Raw genomic sequence first — 23543 nt, forward strand, 5'->3', positions numbered from 1 at the left:
CGAATTTTTACGCAAATATTTTTCACTAGTTATAATAATATCTTTTATTTGAGCTGATCAACTTAGAGTTTTCACAGGACATCTATTAAAGCTAATCCTTTAAAATGATGCATTTGATTTAGGAATAAAACATAAGTTTTAAAATTGTCTAGCTTGACAAGAGATATGCTTAAACATTTTAAAATTAAGAATGAATTTTATAAATTTAATTACACTTCATTTTTCTTTAATTAAGCAATGTTTTAAGGATTCTAATATTTTGGGAAAAGGCCCCCAAATAATTATTTTATATCAATAATATCAAACAACGATTGTGAGCTTCTGGAGAAGACAAGTAAATGAAAACCAATGGAAACTGAAATAATTTCCAACGAATGATCACAGTGTACCCCTGGAATTGTTCAGGCATCTGTGTGAATTGTGTAGCAGGTGGGATTTGGCTGCAATTTCTTTTTTCACGTCCGCAATAGATCCTGCTCCTTTTAGCTAGTGCTTGGGTTCAAGGACCCACTCAAATCTCTTTTCCTCTCCAAGGTGAGAGTTCTCAGAATTTATAGCTCTCTAGAGGAAATCCACTAAATATTCATTAAGGAGAATGCATTTGAAGCTCTTTACAACTAGCAATGTTATAGTGAAATGAAAAATAAAAAACAATCTACAAGAAGCTACTGAAAATTCTGAAGATTGTCAAGATCTGCAAATTTCACAAAGACAAGTCACAAAAAGGCCTGGGGATGCTAGTACTTCAGAAGTGCTTCTGTCTCAAAGATGAAAACCAGACATACATACTTCCTATTGGAAAAGTAGGAAAAGGCTTAAATTCAAGTAGCTAATTTTCTAATTTTTATAATATTAATTGTCTGGAGACTGCAGTTTCCTCGGTGGTGTTCTGAAATACAAGTCATGTCTAGTTCATGGGAAGTCCTCTAGCCTGGCAGCGAAGACTTTAGTTCTCCGTGCCGTTTGCTGTGTGACTTTGGGTAAGTCATATAATCTCCCTTGCCTAGATTTCCTTGATATCCAGTGAGGATAATACCCATCCTGACTACTTCTTAGATTGTCGTAATGTCAAATGACTGACATGATATTGGAAGTCCATAACGCAATGCAAAATTAAAACCGCATTAGAGGTAATAATGAAAGTACGCTTCTAAAACCAAAAGAGCCAGGGTGACTTGGCCTGGAGCTGAAAAGCATGTCAGTGAGCTCTAGAATGCATGTTTGAAGCCGGTGTACTCTAGGGATGTCATGGGACATCTGGCACCAACAGCAGAAAGGAATCCCAGAAAGAAGAGGTTGATGGATCCTGAAGATAAGCATTGCCTGTTTCACAACATGAACAAGTATATTAATAGCATACTTTGAAAAACCATTGTTGTGGGTTGAATTGTGTCCCCATAAAGATGTGTTCAAGTCCTAACCCCTGGTACTTGTAAATCTTATTTGGAAATATATCTTTGCAGATGTAGCCAAGTTAAGATTAGGCCATACTGGAGTAGAGAAGGCCTGAATTCAGTGACTGGTGTCCTTATAAGAAGAGGGAAATTTGGACACAGATGCAGACATAAGGAGAATACCATGTGACTATGGAGGCAGTGATTGGAGTGATTCATCTACAAGCCAAGGAACACCAAGGATTGCAACCACCAGAAGCTTGGAAAAGGCAAGAAAGTATCCTCCCCTAGAGCCTTTAGAGAGAGTATAACCCTGTGGACATCTTGCTTTAGGATTTCTAGCTTCCAGAACTGCGAGACAATAAACTTCTCTTGTCTTAAGCTAACCAAGTTTGTGGACATTTGTTATAGTGTCCCTAGGAAATTCATACAACCATCATAATTCTGCTTCTACAGAGTGAATCCTGTTTGTTGTCCCTGGTTTTTCAGAATGTTGTTCAGAACTGGCTGCTCTTCATTTAAGAACCATAGCATTGGAAATGGATCTGATGTTAGATATATTCTATCTTTGTATATACACATACGCACTCACACACAGGTAAGGATATTGACAAGGCAGACTGAGGAATGTTGAGATCACTGAAAACAGCTATTTTTCTAGGAGAATTTCATTATCCTGAGAGAGAGCGGCCAGCCAGAATAGCGTCCACAAGACATCTTAGCTCACACCTTCTGTGATAGGCTTTCAGCTTTATCTCTTATGATCAGGATTTTAATTCGTATTTATCTCATTCCAAAGCCTACTCCTATGCTTTTAACTATGCTATATTCTATGGTGAGATAAGAACATTAAAGTTTAGAATAAAGGAACTAGAAACTAGCGTGCCCGTCAACCATAAAGGCAAAAGCCTAAATAAGCTTTCAAACTTTTGGTTAATGAAATATTAATCTAGAAAAAATTTTGCTTTAAATATAAAATTAATCTCTTTTTAGACCACCTTTCACTGATGACAACTAAAAAGCCTAGATTATATATATATATATGGAAACCCTGCTGACATAGTAGTCAAGAGCTACGGCTACTAACCAAAAGGAGGACAGTTCGAACCCACCAAGCGCCCCTTGGAAACCCTATGGGGCAGTTCTACTCTGACCTTTAGGTTTGCAATGAGTTGGAATTGACTCAATGGCAACGGGTTTGATTTTTTTTTTTGTTATATATATATATATATATATACACATAACAAAAATATAATTACCAAGATATATATCTTTGTAAAAGCATCAAGGAGCTAATTGAGTAGTGAAAGAAAAACAGGAAAAACCTAGGAAAAGGCAAGTGGCGCATTGGGTTGCAATGCTTAAACAATAACTTGCCTCTTTTCCTTAGCTCCAAACTATGCAGCAAAGACTAGGATGGTCAGGTGTCCAGTTTTTATGTGGAGCTTGAAGCATTTGAGATTTCTACACAGAAAAAGAAATTGAGGAGAGGCAGGCCCAATATGTTAACATGATAGACACGCACTGCGCATGCTGCTGGCTCATGCCCTGGACCTCTGTGAGTGCTACCTGATGGGGAGAGAGATAAGATGTCCTGGTGACAGTGCAGGAATGATAGGCAACAATGCACAGCTTTTCTACCACCATGGCCCTTAGTTCATACCTCCATCACTTTCTAAATGGTCACAATGCAAACCCCTCCTCTCTCTTTTTTTTTTTTCCCAGCAGAAAACTTGTTGATTAATCTATTTCCATTGTAGTGTCAAATACTGGTGCCAAAAGACTTGTTGGCTCCCAAAGTTATCATTGAAAAGAATGTTGTGAAAGTAAGAAGTGAATTCATGATTGTTAAAACTTGTACAATCTAATATTAAATGTAAGATGGCATGTAGCTGTTACTAAACTTCTCATGTAATATATACCTTTGGTTGTTGTTGGTGTTGAAACTCCTTGGTATTCACACTCCACCTTGGGTATAAGATTCACACTCCACCTTGGGTATAAGAAAGCCTGGCCATCATGGAATCGGCAGCCAAGATGCCAATATGACAGATAATATGGCCAAGAATTCAGATGTAGGAGTTGCAGACTTGGGCAAAGATGATGGGAAGGTCATACAAGCAAATGCTTTACAGTTGCTGCTAAATGCTGCCTTGGAATTCAATGCCCCTAAGTTTAACAGATAATATTTAGAATGATTTTATAAAAATGTTTGTGATAGAAGAGCTATAGAGACTACCTAAGTGTGACAGTTAAGGGCACAGGCTTTGAAGACCTGGTTAATATCTGGCCTCAGTGTGTCCTTGGGTAAGTTACTTAACTCTCTGAATCGCCACGTATAAAATGAGAATAATACTTCTTTTTTTTTTTCTCATAGAAGGCTATAAGGATTAAATGAATGACATAGATCAAGTTAGCTAGTATAGTGTCTAACTTGTACTAGGTGGTAATTAAATAATAGTTATTGCTGTGGTTACTATTATTATCATCATTAAAAGTGACTTTTCCACAGTCAACCAACTAATTGGTGCTAGATTCAGTTCCCATGCCTAAGTCCTGTCCGTTATACCTCCCCTTGCTACTTAATTATAAAAGTAAATTCTAAAGAACTATAGTTTTTCCACTAACAACACTCTCATTAACAACATCTCATTAACTGTTTGGTCATTATCAATATCCCTTCTTTCATGATTATAGTCAAAAAGGGATGTTACCATTAAATCCAAGAAATTCCTTATGAAGCCTTTTAAATTCATCTTACTTGAAGTCTTCGGGGTGGATGCCTTTTAATAATACTTGTTTCTCTCTTTTCCAGTGGGATGTCAAAATACATGGCCCTGGGCACTTGAAAGATTGGGGAAGAAACAAGAACAAACCATTTACTATTAAATTAAGTTTATCATTTGTTATCTGACTTTGTTAACACAATTTTGGATCTAACCTATAGGTTGAATGTGGGGGTGAAAAGCAGGAACCCAGTATGATTGCAAATAATAAAATATTAGCTAAGACACAGGATTTAATTTCTCCTTTCCACATTTCCTTCCCAAGTTGATATTTAGAGGAAGATCTGCAAAACTAACAATGTATTGACTACAAATGTGATTCAAATACAAAATTTGGTCTGGAAAATAGAAAATAACAAGATTTATTTTAATTCCATAAAATCTTCCCAAACTAAAAATAGGATATCAGAAAAAAATATAGCTTTAAGACATGAAATAAATTTTCTTTTCAGATGAAATAAATAGGCAGATAGATATAAGATTAGATAGAGAAGTAATACAAAAACGAAGCATGAGTGTATAATAAGAGTATGCAATACTTAGCAGATTTCCTGTCCTTTATAAAAAAGCATATCCCTCCACTAGGGAAAGAATTTCCCACAAGTTGCCACTGTAATATGATAACATATCAATACTCTTTCCTGGTGAAACAAGCCAAAGCTGTAGAGTTAAGCCTCTGTTAGAAAATAGTCTCAGTAGATCCATTACAAATTCTATTTTTTAGCTTGATCATCCTAGGCCCTTTGGACTGCTAGTATGACCAGCAACACATGAACGAAGTTCTTGTTCTTCCCTTTTGACAGTCTGGAAACATTCTGATTTCTAGACTGTTGTGTAAAATATCCTTCAGTCTAACTCTGCATTTTAAATACAAAATCCCTTGGTGGGTATGAGTCTCAATTCTTAATGACCACTTTAAGGGTTTGTTCAGTTTTTAATGGAATAAATATTGTGTCTCTATATTGGATTTAAAAATGTATATATTTTTGACAAAAACTTTTCAAAATTCCATCTACTCCTCTTTTTTTATGCTGTGATTTGAGTGAAAGCACCTCATTATTTGGTTTGATTCTCATGGGTTATATCAGGCAATTATTTTTGCCCCGATGTATAAATAAATAAAAAAGAAGATGCATAGGTGAAGAAAATTAAGTAATTTGCCAAATGTCATACAATTTGGTATTTGATGGAGCTGGGGTTAGAACATGGATCCCATGAAAATTGTGATCAGAACTCTCACTAACCCCTTGCTATTCACTTTTAATGTGATTTTGTTGTGTTAAAATAAACACATTTTATAGTTGGAACTCTACAAAGTGTTAGAACTAATTTTCACCATTCAGATTGGGGATTGGGATAAAAAAACGAGTTCCTCAATGAAACTGAGGGGAAAATTCCCATTTGAGTGCTTAGGAAGTTGGGGAACATAAAGAATATAAAAACAGACCCTATAGGACCAGTCAAAAGTTGTCAGTTCTGCAGAAAGTAGCCATAAAAATTATTCTAGGTAAGGTCTGCTAGGTACTGAAACAGAAAATAAAGCTTTCTAGCCAGGCCTTCCAATATGGAGAATTTGTACTACAGAGTTCCTGGATGGTGTAAACAGCTAACGTGCTCAGCTGTTAACTGAAAGCTTGGTGGTCTGAGTTCACCCAGAGGTGCCTCAGAAGAAAGGCCTGGTGACCTACTTTGGAAAAATCAGCCATTGAAAACCCTATGGAGCACAGTTCTACTCAATACAAATGAGGTCACCATGAGTGGAGTCAACTCAACGGCAAATTTTTTTTTGTTTTATTTTTAATTTGTGTTATTGATCCAGAATGTGAAAAAAGAATGCACGTGTATGTGTGTGTGTGTGTGTGTGTGTGTGTGTGTATTCTTTTCCAAAGTTGGAATGTCTGGTCTGTTTAATTATGTGGTTGTCATAAAAACGTTTTACATGTTTTGTAAAATACTCAGGGATAATTTATGGCTCAGATATTCGAATCACGTGGGAAAGAATTCTCTACGTGTTAAGCAGATGAAGGATATGGGGTTGGGAGGGGACGACCCATCCACTCATCTGTACTGCAATAAATCAATTCTGTTTGGGGTGGTTTCCAAATTCACGCTAGAATAGGTTCACTTCTAATGTGCCACTTTCAAAAAAACAAAGCCCTAATGCATTGAACTGTAGTGGAGAGAATGATTTAAATTTAGAATCTGACTGAAACAAATGATTACTGTCATTTATCACATCAATATGAATATCATTTTAATGCCTTGGTAAATCTATATATAAACGTTAAGAGCACTATAAACTAAGCTGAAACAAAACAATTTTTTCCCTCTTACATGAAATTTTGTAAAGCCCTTTGTATGGTTTACATACCTGGTCTAACGTACTGAGAATAATACTTCCAATTAATAAACATTCAGTCCCCATTAAAAGATGTTCCCTTGTATTTTAGTAATTTAGAAACTTTTGGAGATTATGAACATATGCAGTTAGCTAAAGCTACCAACAGGTCTTTTTGGCCCAGATACACAAATCTTATGCTGGATTTAAAGTTTACCTGCAGAATATCTTCCATACCAAGTCTCTCGTAGAGGCGGCAGCTGCCCTTCCAAAGCTTTAGTTCGGTCCTGCAGTGTTGAGAAGGAATACAGACTCTTTTCTTCCAGATTCTGACTGAATGCAAAGTCCACAGGGCAGGCTGAGGGAGTCTCTTCCCCTTTGTTTTGTAGAGGTGCTACTTTGGTCACCCTAGGGTGAGCCTTAGAGTGGCCCAGGCCCATTTCACCTTAAAGACATTCAAAAGAAAACCATGATGGAAATGGTTTTGGAGCCTTTAATGTAGCTTGTTTTAATCAAGGTATTTCAGAAGCTTTTCTCTAAGTTTCTCCAGCTTTACAAAGCAGTCATTTCCTTCATGGCATCTTTCTAGCTGTATTTCACCATGCACTAATCCCTCTGGCCACTTCCTGGAAGGCTTGTTTCCATGGATACTTCCCTTCAACCCCTACTTGGCCATTCCAGACCCAAAGAATCCAGTTAAACATTTACTTGGTATGCCACTTTCTGAAAGACTCAGTGGCCAGAAATAAAAACCACTATTGATCATTAAACAAATCTCTAACACCAGGAAGGCCATTAACAGAGATGTTAAGCAGAGAGTTAGAGAAGTCTTAAAATTGACCCTTTCATTGTACATACCCTTAAATGCCATTTGTAAGAACCATCGACTGAGAATACTATGTCACTTTTGAAAATAAGGAGATGCATGCAAATCATTGCGGGCTTTGTTAATCTTTAATTTTAATTAAAGAATTTATCTTCTAAATAGGAAAAGACGAAGGAAAGCAACTTGTTTTTTTTTTTCTAAATTTCATTTATTTTGTTGCTGCTGTTGTTGTTGAGAATACACACAACAAAACATACACCAATTCAAAAGTCTCTGCATGTACAATTCAGTGCCATTGGTAATATTCTTCAAGTTGTGCAAGCATTCTCATCCTCTTTTTCTGAGTTGTTTCTCTCTCATTAACATGAACTCATTGCCCCTAAGGTTCCTACCTAATCTTTCAAGTTGCTGTTATCAAGTTGAACCCAAATAGATAGTCCTTAAAAGAGCATAATGCTCAAGGCAGACATTTTTTACTATTTAAGCTAAACTATTTGATTTTAAGATGATTTCAGGAGATATTTTTGGTGTAAAGTTTAAAGATTATCTTAGGGCAATAATATCAGGGATTTATCTACCTGTCGTGGCTCCATAAAGTCTAGAGTCCATGAGAATTTGAAATTCTGTTTTGCATTTCCCCCCTTTTGATCAGGATTCGTCTATGGAACCTTTGATCAAAATGTTCAGTAATGGTAGCCAGGCACCATCCAGTTCTTCTGGTCTCATGGCAAAGCAAGCAGTTGTTCATGGAGGCAATTAGCCACACATTCCATATCCTCCTCCTATTCCTGATTCCCCTTCTTCCTCTGTTGCTCCAGGTGAATAGACACCAATTGTTATGCCTTGCACTAACACGTTATTAGGAAATTTAACGGGGATGTCCCATGAAATCATGACCTTATGCCTCCAAACCAAGGAACAAAATCCCATGAGGTATGTGTTGGAAGGAAGCAGCCTCAGCAGCTATTCTTTTTTTTTGGTCATTGTTGTAAACATATCTATCACACAACCTTTGCCAGTTCAACTTTTTACAGCTGTACAACTTACTGACAAGTAGCTAAAGATTTAATTATTGAATTTCTCTGCCAATAATGAATTGCCTTCAAAAGGGATGAATACATTCCAGGAGGGTGGAAAGATGATAGGAATTTTTTTCCTGCAGGTATGGGGCAAACTTCTTGAATAAATGGTCCAAGTAAATCTTGAGTTTTCAAAAATAGCCTATTTAATATATTTTTAAAAATACAGAAAAAAGGAAATGTGCTGAAATATTGAGTAGCTCTTTTTGAATGCTGGAATTCCGTGTGATTTTTATTTCACTCTTTTTTTTTTTTTTTGGCTTTAACAGACAGAACTTCATTCTTTCACTGTTTAGGAGGCTAAAAGTCTGAATTCAGGGTACCAGCTCTGGGGAAATTCTTTCTTTCTCTGTCAGCCTTGGGGGAAGGTCCTTGTTATTAATCTTACCTTGGTCTAGAGCTTCCCAGCACAGGGATCCTGGGTCCAAAGGACCAATTCCACTCCCAGTGCTTTTTCCTTGGTGGTAATGAGATCCTTCTCCTCTCTACTAGGTTCTCTCTTTTATATCTCAAAAGAAGATTGACTCAAAATGCAAACTAATTCTGTATATTGAGTTCTGCCTCATTAACATAACTGCCTCTAATCCTGCCTCATTAACATCATAAAGGTTAGGATTTATGACACATAGGATAATCACATCAAATCACAAAGTGGTAGACAACCACACAATACTGGGAATCATGACCTGGCCAAGTTGACAAACATTTTTTTTGCGGGGGGGCACAATTCAATCCATAACATATGTGCTAAGAAAAAATATCAATGGAAAGAAATATGTAGCCCTGAAAGAACAATGTTGACATATTTGGGAGAGCAAAGTTATTATATATAACAATACATTAATAATGTCCACATAATGAGTTAGAGATGGTGAGTAGAAAAGTATACTTTTCTAATGTTCATATGTTTAATGATGCACATACATTTAATTAGAGAAAATAAATACATTATATGAAGAGATGAGGACTTAGAAAAACATGTATTGCAGACACCTAAGCATTACAAGAGCTTTCAGAGTTTCATGGCATCATGATATATGCAAGTTAGGTAGAAATTTAGCTATTATCTTATGCCCGCCAGGCAAATACCAAGGTTTCCTTGACCATCTCATTGACTTCTAGCAGAGTTGAAGTCTTTTTCATCCCGATGGGCAGTGTGCGTAAAGGAAGGTAGGGAAATTCAAGGAGCTAGAATTTCAGGGTAAACCTAAATAAGTAGCTAGTTAAGGGAATGGGGCAGAAAGGAGATGAAATGAGGAGTGCTAGCTTCATTATTAGAGAAGGAGGAAGAATGAATCCTGGATCTCAGAATCAAGGTTGAAGGAGACAGGGGTCTAGCATTATAGATGATCCTTGTAAGGGATCCCAGCAAAAGAAGTGATTGTTTTATGAGCCAGAGCATCTCAAATGAAACAAGTTGAAAGCCTTTACATAGGGAAACTGAGGTACAGCAAAATGCAGTAACATCTGTGTTTAACTGCTTGCACGTTCAGTTAGCTCACATGGCTAGGAAGCTACACCTGGCTGTGAGACCTGGTTAGCTGGCAGACTTGTGTGAATGGACAAATCACTTCACTTGCTGGGCTTCTTCCCCTGTTTTGAAAATAAAGCAACCAGCCAGATCTGTCTATAGGATCCTTTTCAACCTTGTCAGTCTATGAGCCCACCCCCCCTTCCCCCGACCAAAAAAAAGAAAAAAAAAAAAAAACCCAAACCCATTGTTGTTGAGTCAGTTCCGACTCATGATGGCCCCAGGTGTTATACAGTAGAACTGCTCCATAAAGTTTTCTTGGCTGTAATCTTTATAGAAGAAGATCGCCATGCCTTTCTTTCATGGTGCCACTGGGTGGGTTCGATCCATCAACCTTTAAGTTAGTAGTCAAGTGCAAACTATTTGTGTCACCTAGGGATCTACTATGAGCGCACAGTGCCATAACTGGTCCACCACCAAATGCTTCTTTTCTAAATATCACATTAAGAAATGCCTTACCTGATGGCAAAACATTCACCCTTCCCTGGAGAAACCTTCCAGGTAACCTCACTCATTCTGACCCAGCTGAATCCTTTCGGCATTCAAATAGTAAAATTCAAGCATCATTAGCTGAAACGATAGATGTTTAAGCACACACCATTAGAATACACTGAATTTCTGAAGTTTCCCTAACCATCATCCCTGCTTTGAGGTGTACTCAGTGACAGCTCTGTCTGGGGAGACAAGTGACTAGATGGTTCCAACAGAAGGTGGCTGGGTTCTGCAACGCAAAAGAAAGTGCCGGAGAAACCAGTGGGTGGAGGGGCCAACTGTTTCTGGGACAATGCTTTCCAGCTTTTCTCAGTGGCTCACACAGTGAAAGAAACCTCTAGCATTTCGTAGGATAAGACAAGAAGATAATTATGGTGACTAAAATAGCCCCAGGCTGAGCTGACAATTTTGAATATGGTGCCCATTCAAAGTAAAAAGGAGGTAAAAGACACTAGCTCGAAAGGCTGTTGGGGGCATCTCCTTGAAAGACCTGAAAATGATCAGCAGGGAAGACATTTTTCATTCTTTATTCACAGAAAAATAAATCATTTTCAAGTTCTAATTGCTATAATCCTAGATTACTTAGGTTTTTATCATATTCCCTTAGAGAAGTACAAAGAAATTTATTTTTCATTCTGAAAAATTCATTTGCTAAGGAGCTAACACGGTCTTTAAGAAATCTGGATAGTCAAAACAGTTCATCTAAAAAAAGATATCTGAGTTTAATTTTTTCCTGCTTACCCCCTTTGCATTTTGCTCACAATTTTATCTGGAGCAATGTGACTTGTGAAAAAAGAATCATATATTAATAGTATCTGCAAACAAAATTACCTTTGGTAACTACAGACTATTTTAATTATAAAGATTACTTGAACAGTATCTAGTCAGATTTATTTTTGGATACAATCAGTTTAAATATTTTTAAGGGCAGCAGGAATATACTGTGAACTAACAGATGACCTAGAAATTACACTGAAAATTGTGGACTTTATGGATCTGGGCCAGTGAGAAGGATTCTGCTCTCATTTTTTACTTTACTATTATTTAATTTAGAGAGGCATGGGGCCCCATGGGTCTGTCAATTTGTCGTACTGTGGTGGCTGCATGTTACTGCGATGCTGTATTTCAAATACCACCAGGATTGCCCTTGGTGACAGGTTTCAGTGGACCTTTCAGACTAAGACAGACTAGGAAGAAGGATCTGGCAGTCTACTTCTGAAAAATATTGGCCAATGAATACCTTACGAATAGCAGCAGAACATTGTCTGGTACAGTGCTGGAAGATGAGCCTCTCAAGTTGGAAGGCACTCAAAATACAACTGGGGAAGAGCTGCCTCCTCAAAGTAGAGTCAACCTTAATGACATGGATGGGGTCAAGCTTTTGTGACCTTCATTTGCTGATGTGGCATGACTCAAAATGAGAAGAAACAACGGCAAACTCCATTAATAATCAGAACATGGAATATACGAAGTATGAATCTAGGAAAATTGGAGGTTGTCAAAAAAGAAATGGAATGTATAAATATTCATATCCTAGGCATCAGTGAGCTGAAATGGACTGGTGTTGGCCATTTTGAACCAAACAATCATATGGTCTACTATGCTGAGAATGACAAATTGAAGAGGAATGGCGTCACATTCATCATCAAAAAGAGCATTTCAAGATCTATCCTGAAGTACAACACTGTCATGATAGGATAATATCCACATGCCTACAAAGACGACAAGTTAATATGACTATTATTCAAATTTACATACCAACCTCTAATGCCAAAGAAGAGGAAATTGAAGATTTTTACCAACTTCTGCAGTCTGAAATTGATTGAACATGCAATCAAGATGTATTGGTAATTACTGGTGATTGGAATGGAAAAGCTGGAAATGAAGAAGGATTGGTAGTTGGAAAATATGGCCTTGGTGACAGAAACGATGTGAGAAATCACATGATAGAATTTTGCAAGACCAATGACTTCTTTACTGCAAATACCTTTTTTCAACAACATAAATGGTATACACACATGGACCTCACTGGGTGGAATACACAGGAATCAAATGGACTACGTCTGTGGAAAGAGACAGTAGAGAAACTCAATATCATCAGTTAGAACAAGACCTGGGCCCAACTGCAGAACAGACCATCAATTGCTTATATGCAATTTCATATTGAAGCTGAAGAAAATTAGAGAATGTCCCCAACAGCCAAAGTATGACCTCAAGTATATTCCACCTGATTTTAGAGACCACCAAGAATAGATCTGATGCACTGACCAAAGATCAGGTGAGTTGTGGGATGACATCATACATGAAGAAAGCAAGAGGCCATCAAAAGACAGGAAAGAAAGAAAAGACCAAAATGGATGTCGGAAGAGATTCTGAAACTTGCTCTTGAACGTAGAGTAGCTAAAGCAAATGGAAGAAATGATGAAGTAAAAGAGCAGAACGGAAGATTTCAAAGGGCAGCTAGAGAAGACAAAGTATTGTAATAAATGTGCAAAGGTCTGGAGTTAGAAAACGAAAAAGAAGGAACATGTTTGGCATTTCTCAAGCTGAAAACACTGAAGAAAAAATCAAAGCCTCGAGTTGCAATACTGAATGATTCTACAGGGAAAATATTGAATGACACAGGAAGTATCAAAAGAAGATGAAATGAATACACAGTCACTTTACAAGAATTGGTCAATGTCCAACCATTTCAGGAGGTAACATATGATCAGGAACCCATAGTACTGAAGAAAGAAGTCCAAGCTGCACTGAAGGTAATGGCAAAAAACAAGGCCCCAGGAATTGATGGAATACTACTTCAGATGTTTCAACAAACACATGGAATGCTGGAGGTGCTCACTTGTCTATATCAAAAAATTTGGAAGACAGCCACCTGGGCAACTGACTGAAAGAGAACCATATTTGTGCCCATTCTAAAGAAAGGGGATCCAACCAACTGTGGAAATTATTGGACAATAATTTATATCACACACAAGTAAACTTTGCTAAAGAGCATTCAAAAGCGGTTGCAGCAGTAATCGACAGGGAACTGCCAGAAATTCAAACCAGATTCAGAAGAGGATGTGGGACAAGGGATATCGTTGCTGATGTCAGATGAATCTTGGCTGAAAGCAGGGAATACCAGAAAGATGTTTACCTGTGTTTTATTGACTATGCAAAGGCATCCAACTGTATGGATCATAACAAATTATGGATAACATTGCAAGGGATGGTAATTCCAGAACACTTAATTGAGGTCATGAGGAGCCTGTACATAGATCAATACAGCAAGGGGATTCTGCATGATTTAAATTCCGGAAAGGTGTGGGTCAGGATTGTATCTTTTCACTGTACTTATTTAATCTGTATGCTGAGCAAATAATCCTAGAAGCTGGACTATATGAAGAAGAATGCAGCATCAGGATTGGAGGAAGACTCATTTGCAACCTGTGATATGCAGATGATACACCTTGCTTGCTGAAAGTGAAGAGGACTTGAAGCACTTACTAATGAAGATCAAAGACCACACCCTTCCGTATGGATTACACCTCAACATAAAGAAAACAAAAATCCTCACAACGGGACCAACAAGCAACATCATGACAAATGAAGAAAAGACTGAAGTTGTCAAGGATTTCATTTTACTTGGATCCACAGTCAACGCCATGGAAGCAGCCGTCAAGAAATCAACAACATATTACATTGGGCAAATCTGCTGCAAAAGACCTTTTAAAGTGTTAAAAAGCAAAGATGTCACTTTGGGGAATAAGGTTTGCTTGACCCAAGCCATGGCATTTTCAGTCGCTTCAATTGCCATGCAAACTGGATAAGGAAGACTGAAGAAAAATTGATGCCTTTGAATTACATTGTTGGTGAAGAATGTTGAATATACCATGGACTGCCGAAAAAAAAATTTTTTTTTTTTTTTTTTGCCGAAAGAACTAACAAATCTGTCTTGGAAGAAGTACAGCCAGAGAGCTCCTTAGAAGCAAGGATGGCGAGACCTCATCTCACAAACTTTGGACATGTTATCAGGAGGAACCAGTCCCTAGAGAAGGACATCATGTTGGTAAAGTAGAGGGTCAGCAAAAAAGAGGAAGACCCTTAAAGAGATGGATTGACCCAGTGGCTGCAACAATGGGTTCAAGCATAACGATTGTGAGGATGGCGCAGGTCCCGGCAGTGTTTTGTTCTGTTTAACATAGGGTTGCTGTGAGTCGGAACAGACTCGATGGCACCTATCAACAACAACAATATCAGTATAGAGTATGAGGAAGTTGGTTTGTTGATGTGGGAAATAATTAAAGAAATGAAGCCTCATGCTGGGTTTGTTTTTTTTATTACTAGATACTTGCAAGGTGTGTGACTCAGACAGATTACTGAACCGTTCCTTGTTTCAATTTCCTTGTCTGTAAAATGGGGTTAATAATACTTTATGGGGGATAAATCAATTACTTATAGCACTTAGAATAATACCCTGGCATATAGTAAGTTCACAGTTCACATTAGTCAGTATTCTCCTCTTGAGAGAGTAGTGCTACTGTCTACGGGTACACAGAATAGTTCTTATTAGCCACTGGTCAAAAAATTTTTAAATGGACATATCTCTGCTTAAAGGAGTTTAGACCCAGCTATGTAAAAGACAATAAGAAAAGGGTAAATTAATTGGGCCTATTTAGCTGCAAAATTTCAAGTACTTAAGAACTATCATTTAGAAAGTGTGTACTGGAAGGATTTTGTTGAAATAATGATGAAGATAATTTCAATTAATTAATTAAAAGAGAAAACAAACGAATCTCATCTACAAAGTCAGATATAATACATAATTTCTTAATCACAAGAGTTGGAAAACATTAAAAAGATCTCAGCCACCAAAATTTGATCACTCCCCAAATTATTCATGACGATTTGTAATGAACCTTCCCTGTTCAACAGGCCACTCCTGAGTTGGAGTTGACTGGGTAGCAACAGGAAAGAACATCTTCTTACAACCCTTTGGTGCAGTGGCTAAGAGGTCAGCAGTTGGAATCCACCAGTTGCTCATTGGAAACCCTATGAGGCAGTTCTCCTCTGTCTTACAGGGTTGCTATGAGTCGGAATTGACTCAACTGAAACAGGTTTTTTTTGTTTGTTTGTTTACAACTCTTTAGAGCCCAGTTTATACTACAATATTTAATTAGAGCCAGAAAGACATAAAGAACTCTTCTTCCTTTAAAAAAGACATTAACTACCATTATCCATAGGATTGTGATTTGATAGCTCTTGTCACAGTTTTGAAGGAGTTCCCATGGTCCTCTCCTCTTTCCTGGTCCCTCACGTTGGTAAGATGGCTGTCTGGAGACAGGACTATGCCTGGAGCAAAGAAAGGTGGATCTATTTTCTGCAGGTAGCTCACCAGTTGCTGTGTGAATCAAGCAGAAAACCCTGACTGCAGTGGCACTATATTCTAAGCAGATACAAACGTTTAGAAAAATATACAACACTGGATGGCTGTGTATATATATTAGTGAACCACAAAATTTGAAACAACCTAATATTGGACTGATAAGTTTCTTTTTAAAATGGACTATGGGTATATACAAAACCAAAACAAAACACATTGCCATTGGGTCCATTCTGATACATTTGGATATTTTTTATGAAGCAGGTAATCAATGGTAAAGTGATATGCCTTAGGATAGAAAGGTGGTAGTCTGGAGTCAGGTTGATTAAATTGCCTTTTGATCCTTCAGCAGGCATTTTTTCTTGGTAAGGTCTCAGGCAGGATTTAAAATAATGTGTGTATAAATATTCCTTAGAATTGGATTTAATTTCATGCATAGACTAATTACTATACATTGACCATTCCGCTAATGGGGTTTAAATCCTAGATGTCTACAGGATTCCTAAACTACGCTTCTAATAAAGTTACAGGCTTTTCAGCAACGTGAATTATGTGTTTGGGTGCCAATCAAGCAGAGTCGATGTATGACCCAAACCTAATTTTCCTCCCAGTGATTATTTCCTTCTCTATGTACCCATACATGGGGTTTGAGAGTGACAGCGCAACCAGACCAGGTTTACTAGGAATTGATGAAGCAAAACAAATGGAAAAAAATGTGAACTGAAGCTGGTTGGGTAAACTATTAAATGAGATCAGTTGAATCAAATTTGTATCTTTACTATTAAATGTAACGTGCAAGTGCATCATTGAATTAAATGCTAAAACCAAACCACCACACACCTAAGCTACTCTGGAGACAGCCTGAAGGAGTTTTTTAAAATCCATTGCTAATGGATTTAACTTTGGTCAAAGAATTGTGTTTTCTCTCTCACTGGGAAGACATCAACCTTTTGTTATAATAATCCTTTTTAAGTTATCTCTAGAAAATATTTTTCTTTTCTTTTTTAAACAAGATTACATTTTTACTGTTAGTCCATAGATGTTTGTCTCAAACATTTACACTAAAATTTAACCTTTAGCACATGGTCTCTGTCACTCAGAATTTAGGCTTAAGTTGAATAATATGTATTTTTATCTCAAGGCAAAAAGTCTACTCTTACTGATGCCTAGTGTTAAAAATGCTTGAACTCCACCCATAAATTTTGGCTAATCTCACAGTACACTCAGACATTTTTGTAGGAGTATTTTTCAGAGCTGCATAAAATTTATGCTCTGCTGGTGCAGTGGTTAAGTTCAAGGCTGCTAACTAAGAGGTCTGTGGTTGAACCCACCTGACACTCCTCAGGAAAAAGATGTGGCAGTCTGCTTCCATAAAGATTTCAGCTTTGGAAACCCTATGGGGCAGTTTTACTTTGTCACACAGGGTTGCTATGAGTTGGAATTGACATTGGCAGCAATGGGTATGGGTCCTAGGTAAAGTCAGACCTGGTATCCTATGTGAAGTCAAACATCTCTCAAGAGGTAACATACCTCACACTTTGGAACGCACTAATTGAGACAGAAGAACTTGATTTCTATCAGTTTGACAGTTAAAAGTCTTTCTGACCTAGTCAACTGAAGCCAAATGCCAGATTTACACTCTGCTAGAATTTAAAACAGAGTTTTATTGAAGGAATAAAAAAATACATTTTATGAAATGGAGAGACACACAGGCACTCAGACAAAAGGCTGCAGCATGTGTTCTAACCTGCAGGGAGAACAGTGAGGTATATTTATCAGGCAGAGTAACAAAAACAAACGATTTCACATCAAGGTGGGTACAGGAGAAGGAAGGAAAAATATATAAGGGATTGTCAAGCTGCAAACTGTCCTAACATCAATTTCTAACCTAACATCAATTCTCTTATTTCCTGAAACAAATTCAGCAATGTTTCTAAACCAAGCTGTGTAAACGTTCTTTTTTTTCTTTCATCCAAAAATTTATACACAAATTGTTTTATGACATTGGTTGCAATCTCCGCAATGTGTCAGCACTCTCCCCCTTTCCCTTTACATCCTGGGTTCCCTGTGTCCATTTGTCTAGGTTTCCTGTCCCTTCCTGCCTTGTCAGCTTTGCTTTTGGGTAGGTGTTGCCCATTTGGTCTTGTATACTTGATTGAATTAAGGAGCACGTTTCTCACGTGTGTTATTGCTTGTTTTATAGGCCTGTCTAATCTTTCTCTGAAAGGTGGACTTCAGGAGTGGCTTCAGTTCTGAGTCAGCTGGCTGTCCAGGTGCCATAGTCTTGGGGGTTCCTCCAGTCTCTGTCAGACCAGTAAGTCTGGTCTTTTTTTGTGAATTTGAATTTCGTTCTACATTTTTCTTCTGCTCTGTCTGGAACCCACAACTGTGATCCCTGTCAGGGTGGTTGGTGGCGGCAGCTGGGCTCCATCTAGTTCTGGGCTCAGGCTGGTGGAGTCTGTAGTTCATGTGGTCCACTAGTCCTTTGGACTGATATTTTCCTTGTGTCTTTGGTTTTCTTCATTTTCTTTTGCTCCAATCATGGTGGGATCAATAGATGTAATTTAGATGGCTGCTCACAAGCTTTTAAGACCCCAGATGCTACTCACCAAAGCAGGATATAGAACATTTTCTTTATGAACTATGTTATGGCAATTGACCTATATGTCCCCGGAGACCACGGTCCACAGCCCTCAGCCCCTCAAGGTGTTTGGTTATATCTAGAAGCTTCTATGGCTTTGCCTTGGTCAAGTTGTGCTGACTTTCCCTATATTGCATGTTGTCTTTCCTTTCACCAAAGTTAACACTTGTCTACGATCTACTTAGTGATTTCCCCTCTCCACCCCTCCCTTCCTTCATAACCATAAAGATTTTTTTTCTGTGTATAAATCTTTTCTTGAATTTTTATAAAAGTGGTCTCATATGATTTTTTTTGGGGGGGGGATTGACTTATTTCACTCAGCATAATGCCCTCCAGATTCGTCTGTGTAAACATTCTTGATGTGGGGGGTTAATGATTGATTGTAGGTTGGGTCAATTCCAGTTGGAGTTCTTGAAATGTAAAGGTCATCATTTGGTTAGGAAGAAGTGAAGATTAGATGAGCATCAACCTGAAGTCTTTTAAAATGGCATCAGCCATCTAGCTAGGAGGGAGTGAGTTAGAGCCTAGGCATTTACTGGGTGAACTGTCTGAGAGCAATTTAAGATAGCAGGATTATTTACATAGCTAAGGCCCAGATCTCTGCATGCTTTGTATCATAAACAATCAAAAAAAAAATTGCTGTCCAGTCGATTCCACTTATAGTGACTCTATAGGACAGAGTAGAACTGACCCACAGGGTTTCTAAGGAGCAGCTGGTAGATTCAAACTGCTGACCTCTTGGTTAGCAGCCGTAGCTTTTAACCACTGGAAACCAAATTGTCTTTTCGAAGGGCAGAGGTAGGCTTCAAATCTAGCCGCAGCTTAATTCAAACCGGAATTTCAGTTCAGGTCTGGGATTAATCGTTTCAATCATGCCAAGCAGCCCCAGTTTTAAGGTTTGATTATTCACAGCCAATCATAAAGAAACCAATACCCCATAGTAACCAAAGAATTATCTTTTTCTGATTTGATAATCTTGGCCCCAAATTAAAGTGTTCTCAGTTAACCAATCACGGAGAACTTCTTTGTTAAAGTTCCCTTCGCCGTGTTTAAAAAATCTTCACTTTCCAAAGATGAGCTTTGTGCCAGTTAGGTCCAAAATTTCCCCTGCTAGCTGATTAACCACTCAATAAACATTGTTTAAAGAACTCTGTCTTTGTTTTCTTGATTCAACACCAGCAAATACAAATTCTAGAGTCTTTTTTTTATTGAAAATTTTGAATTGTGGACCCAGAGGTGGGAATGTGAGCTTCTAGCTCCTAAGGTAGCATAAGACCAGGGTTGAGAGCAGCATGGTGAGTCAGATGTTCTGGAGTTCAGAGTGGGCCAAAGCAGCCCAGAGTGAAGCTTCAGCTAGTTTCATTGAACTAAATGCTAGTTCAGCCAGCGCCTGTACCTGAGCTCCAGAAATCTCAATTGTCAGTGAATCAGGGCTGTCTTCTTACTCTGGGAAAGCCTGTCCTTTAATTTTTTTTAAATCATGTTGAGATGAAATTTACAGGACATCAAATAAAAAGACCAGCCCAAAATGCTTCTCTCTTGCTTTGGTCCCCTTTTTTATTCCTTTGTTTCAAATGCAGTGTGAGGCGATACCAAGACACCACCCTTGCTGCTCTAATCCTTTACCTGACAGGGTGATTATTCATTTGTCCAAGTGGCCCAGGGCCCCTGACCTGGCTCAGGTCACTTGGCAATGTAGTGAGAACAGAGGTTTCCTATTATCTGAGCTTCTACCTGCAAAATCAGGTGACCACATTTTTTTTTTTTACGTTGCTTGGGGAAAAAAATTATGAGTCCTTGTTGATATCCAACCCTAAAACTCTGACCTCTTTTTGGGCCCCTGAAGGACAAGTTTCTTCACTCCCCCCCCCACCCCCACCTTCTTTTAAAATGGAAACAGAGTGAGTCCCTGGGTAGTACAGTTAAGTGCTCAACTACTAGCCAAAAGGCTGGTAGTTCAAATCCACCCAGAAATTGGAAGACAGGCTTGGAGATCTGCACACATGGAGTTGCCATGTGTCGGAATCAACTAGGTGGCAACTAACAAAGGGATAGAGGAAGAGGATTTGCTGATTTTAAGCTTGCTTCCTTTCTATCAATTTGCAGCCTAGCAAAGGACACGGATCTTGGAGCATCTTGCTTTCAAACAAGAGGATAATAGGACAATAGAATATTTATTCCATACGCTTCATGTGAAGGGGAAAAATGTTACATGGAGGTGTCAGGGGGTCTCAGGTTCTACAGGGGAGATTTTTCCAAGAGTCTTTTATCACAATATTAATTTGGGACTCATACTCTTTCTGAAGTAGTTCCAAGTGCAGTATATACAAAGCCCAGCTAATAATTATGCCAGCTCCATGACCTTATTGCTTAGTGGCTTATTCTCTTCTATATGCTCCTGGACACGCTGCTGAATCAGGACAGAGGGATTAGAGTTCTCTTTATTATTCTATTATTACTATAATAGAATAGAATTAGTGTATAATATTATATATAATATGATAGAATAGAATTAATATATATTATTTTTTTTATGTATAATATAATGATAATACTATTATTTATTCCAGGGCTTTCTCAGATATCTGGTGGAAGAGAGGTCTCTTGCCACTGGTCTCATAGGCAGCCAGATGCTCCCTCAGACCTTGGTCCCTTCTAGTTGTTTCCTGCTGTAACTAACATGTTGTTGTCTGCAGGAGTTTACATTTGGACTTCAGACATCTAGCAGAAAGCAGCAGTTAATTTCTGTTTGATTGTTTGCAGCCAAGGTGTATACAATGATTGGGCTCTGTGCAATGAAGGCCTCTGCAGTGCCTCCAGCTTTCTTGCCTGTTGCTCCTGGTAAGAAGTGAGGAGGGGAAGCTGCTGCTGAGAAGTGGAGGCAACCCTGCTGGGCCAGGAGAGTATCTGAGACAAATGAGACACAACTCTTGCTGCTTTCACTGGTTTAAAAATCTAGCACTGATGGTGGAAAGCCAGGTGTGGGGCAGAGCCTGGGCTGACAAAATCTCTTCAACAGCTTCCCACTGCCCCTAAACTCATTGGTGTGGAGACAGTCTTCATTTGGGTTCCCTCAGATAGAGTTTCTAGTGCAAGCCGTTTATTCAGGAGGCAATCCCAGGAAACACAGGTGGGAGGTGGGGAAAAAAGCCAGTAAAGGGGACTTTTTCTAGCTTGTATCCCTGTGAACAAGGAGCCCTGGTGACACAGTGATTAAGTGCTGGGCGGCTAACCGAAAGGTCAGTGGTTTGAACCTACCACCTGCTCAGTGGAGAAAGATGTGGCTGTCTGCTTCTGTAAAGATTACAGCCTTAGAAATCCTATGAGGCTGCTCTACTCTGTCCTATAGGGTTGTTATGAGTTGGAATTGACTCAACCGCAATGAGTTTTTATGGGTTCACCATGAACGAGCAGAACTTAATCCCACAATGGAATTCTGGGAAACAGTGTATAATACACACCTCAAGGATATCCCACCAGATGCGTGAGCGAGCTGGGATGGCTAAACCCCAACTCCTGTCAGTCATCGGTTGAGAATTGCTGAGGGGTGGGGGCAGAAAGATGTTCATTCCCTGGCACTTGGGGCCAGCCACATGCATGAAGTCAGAGTGACCATTAACAGCCAGAGAGACATGAGTACTGGCAGTGTGCCCTAACATGGTAAAAGCCCAGGAGATTGGCCAGTGCACCAGCTGCACCAGCTAAACTTGGCCTTACATATTCCTGCATGAGTAGGCCTCTGACTTCTTCTTCAACCTTAACTCAGGAAGGGGAAGTACGCACAGGGAATTTGTGTTTGGGGAGATGGTATTTCCAATAGGATGGATTAGGCATCATTATGTAAAGAGGCTGATCAGTGGTGAGCAGGAAGGCTGTGATGGCTCTGGACCACAGAGTATTCAATGAGTACAGAGAGGTAATAAGCAGATTTCTAGAATGACACTAATAGCTGCTGTTTAGTGAGTACTTGGTATACCATGCACTGTGCTAAGGCTTACATGCATTTTCTCAGTTATTAGCCACCTCTTTTTTTTGCTATTTTATCTCTAAAATGTCAAATATTTCCATCTAAAACAGTCCTCTTACCTTTCTCATGTCACCAACTTGTTGAAGAGACTGTGGAACCAGTTGTCCTGTGGGATGTCCCATTGTCTTAGTTATCTAGTGCTGCTATAACAGAAATACCACAAGTGGATGGCTTTAACAAAAATAAATTTATTCTCTCACAGTCTAGAAGGCTAAAAGTCCAAATTCAAGGTGCCACCTCCAGGAGAAGGCTTTCTTTCTCATTTGCCTCTGGGGGAAGGTCCTTGTTATCAATCTTTCCCTGACCTAGAAGCTTCCCAATGCAGGGACTCTGGGTCCAAAGGATGCACTATTCTCCTGGCTCTTGTTTCTTAGTGGTATGAGTTTCTCCCGTCTCTCTGTTCACTTCTCTCTGTTATATCTCAAAAGAGATTGATTTAAAACACTACTTGATCTTGTAGATTGAGCCCGCCTCATTAACATAACTGCCACTGATCCCACCTCATTAACATCAAAGAGGTGGGATTTATAACACATAGGAAAATCACATCAGATGACAAAATGGTGGACAATCACACAATGCTGGGAATTATGGCCTAGCCAAATTGATACACATTTTTTTGGGGTGGGGGGGACACAGTTCAATCCATAACACCTGTATTCTGGATTTGTGAGTTTATTTCCTTCTGGTGTCATTTAACCTGTTCCTCCAGCCCCTGTATCTTCTGGAAGTTAGGGCTTGATTAGATTCAGGTGCCGTCATTTACGAGCCCTGTTAGCCGATGTTGCTTCCATTACACTGCATCGCATGGGGAGGCTGAATCTGGGCTGGATGGTAAGATTGATGAGTGGGTTCAGGTGGTGACAATTGAGCCCTCCATTGTAAAGCTGCATTTCCCCCCCTTATGATCAGCGAGTAATCTGTGGGGTGATACTTTCAAAACCTGTGCTCTTAAGCAAAATACGATAGAGCTAATTCAACCCCAGAGTTTCAAATTAGATGGGACATTTCAAATTTGACTCTCATCAAGATGCCAAGACTGAACTGAGAGAGGGGTCTCAGAC

The 23543-nt window shown here is 38.8% G+C and overlaps 1 protein-coding gene across 1 annotated transcript in view; it reads right to left on the reverse strand.

Annotated features, from left to right (window-relative positions):
- CCDC198 (coiled-coil domain containing 198) overlaps positions 1-7453 on the reverse strand; it is a 36737-nt gene extending 29284 nt beyond the window's left edge. Inside the window, exons 1-2 of the mRNA XM_064292535.1 lie at positions 6736-7453; positions 4156-4238 (exon numbers count right to left, since the gene is read on the reverse strand). Coding sequence (XP_064148605.1) covers positions 4156-4238; positions 6736-6958 — 306 coding nt within the window. The 5' untranslated portion in view covers positions 6959-7453. The remainder of the gene's footprint in view (positions 1-4155; positions 4239-6735) is intronic.
- Positions 7454-23543: the final 16090 nt, after the last annotated feature.

Source organism: Loxodonta africana, chromosome 10 (genome assembly GCF_030014295.1).
Source record: "Loxodonta africana isolate mLoxAfr1 chromosome 10, mLoxAfr1.hap2, whole genome shotgun sequence".
In the NCBI taxonomy this organism is placed as follows: Eukaryota; Metazoa; Chordata; class Mammalia; order Proboscidea; family Elephantidae; genus Loxodonta; species Loxodonta africana.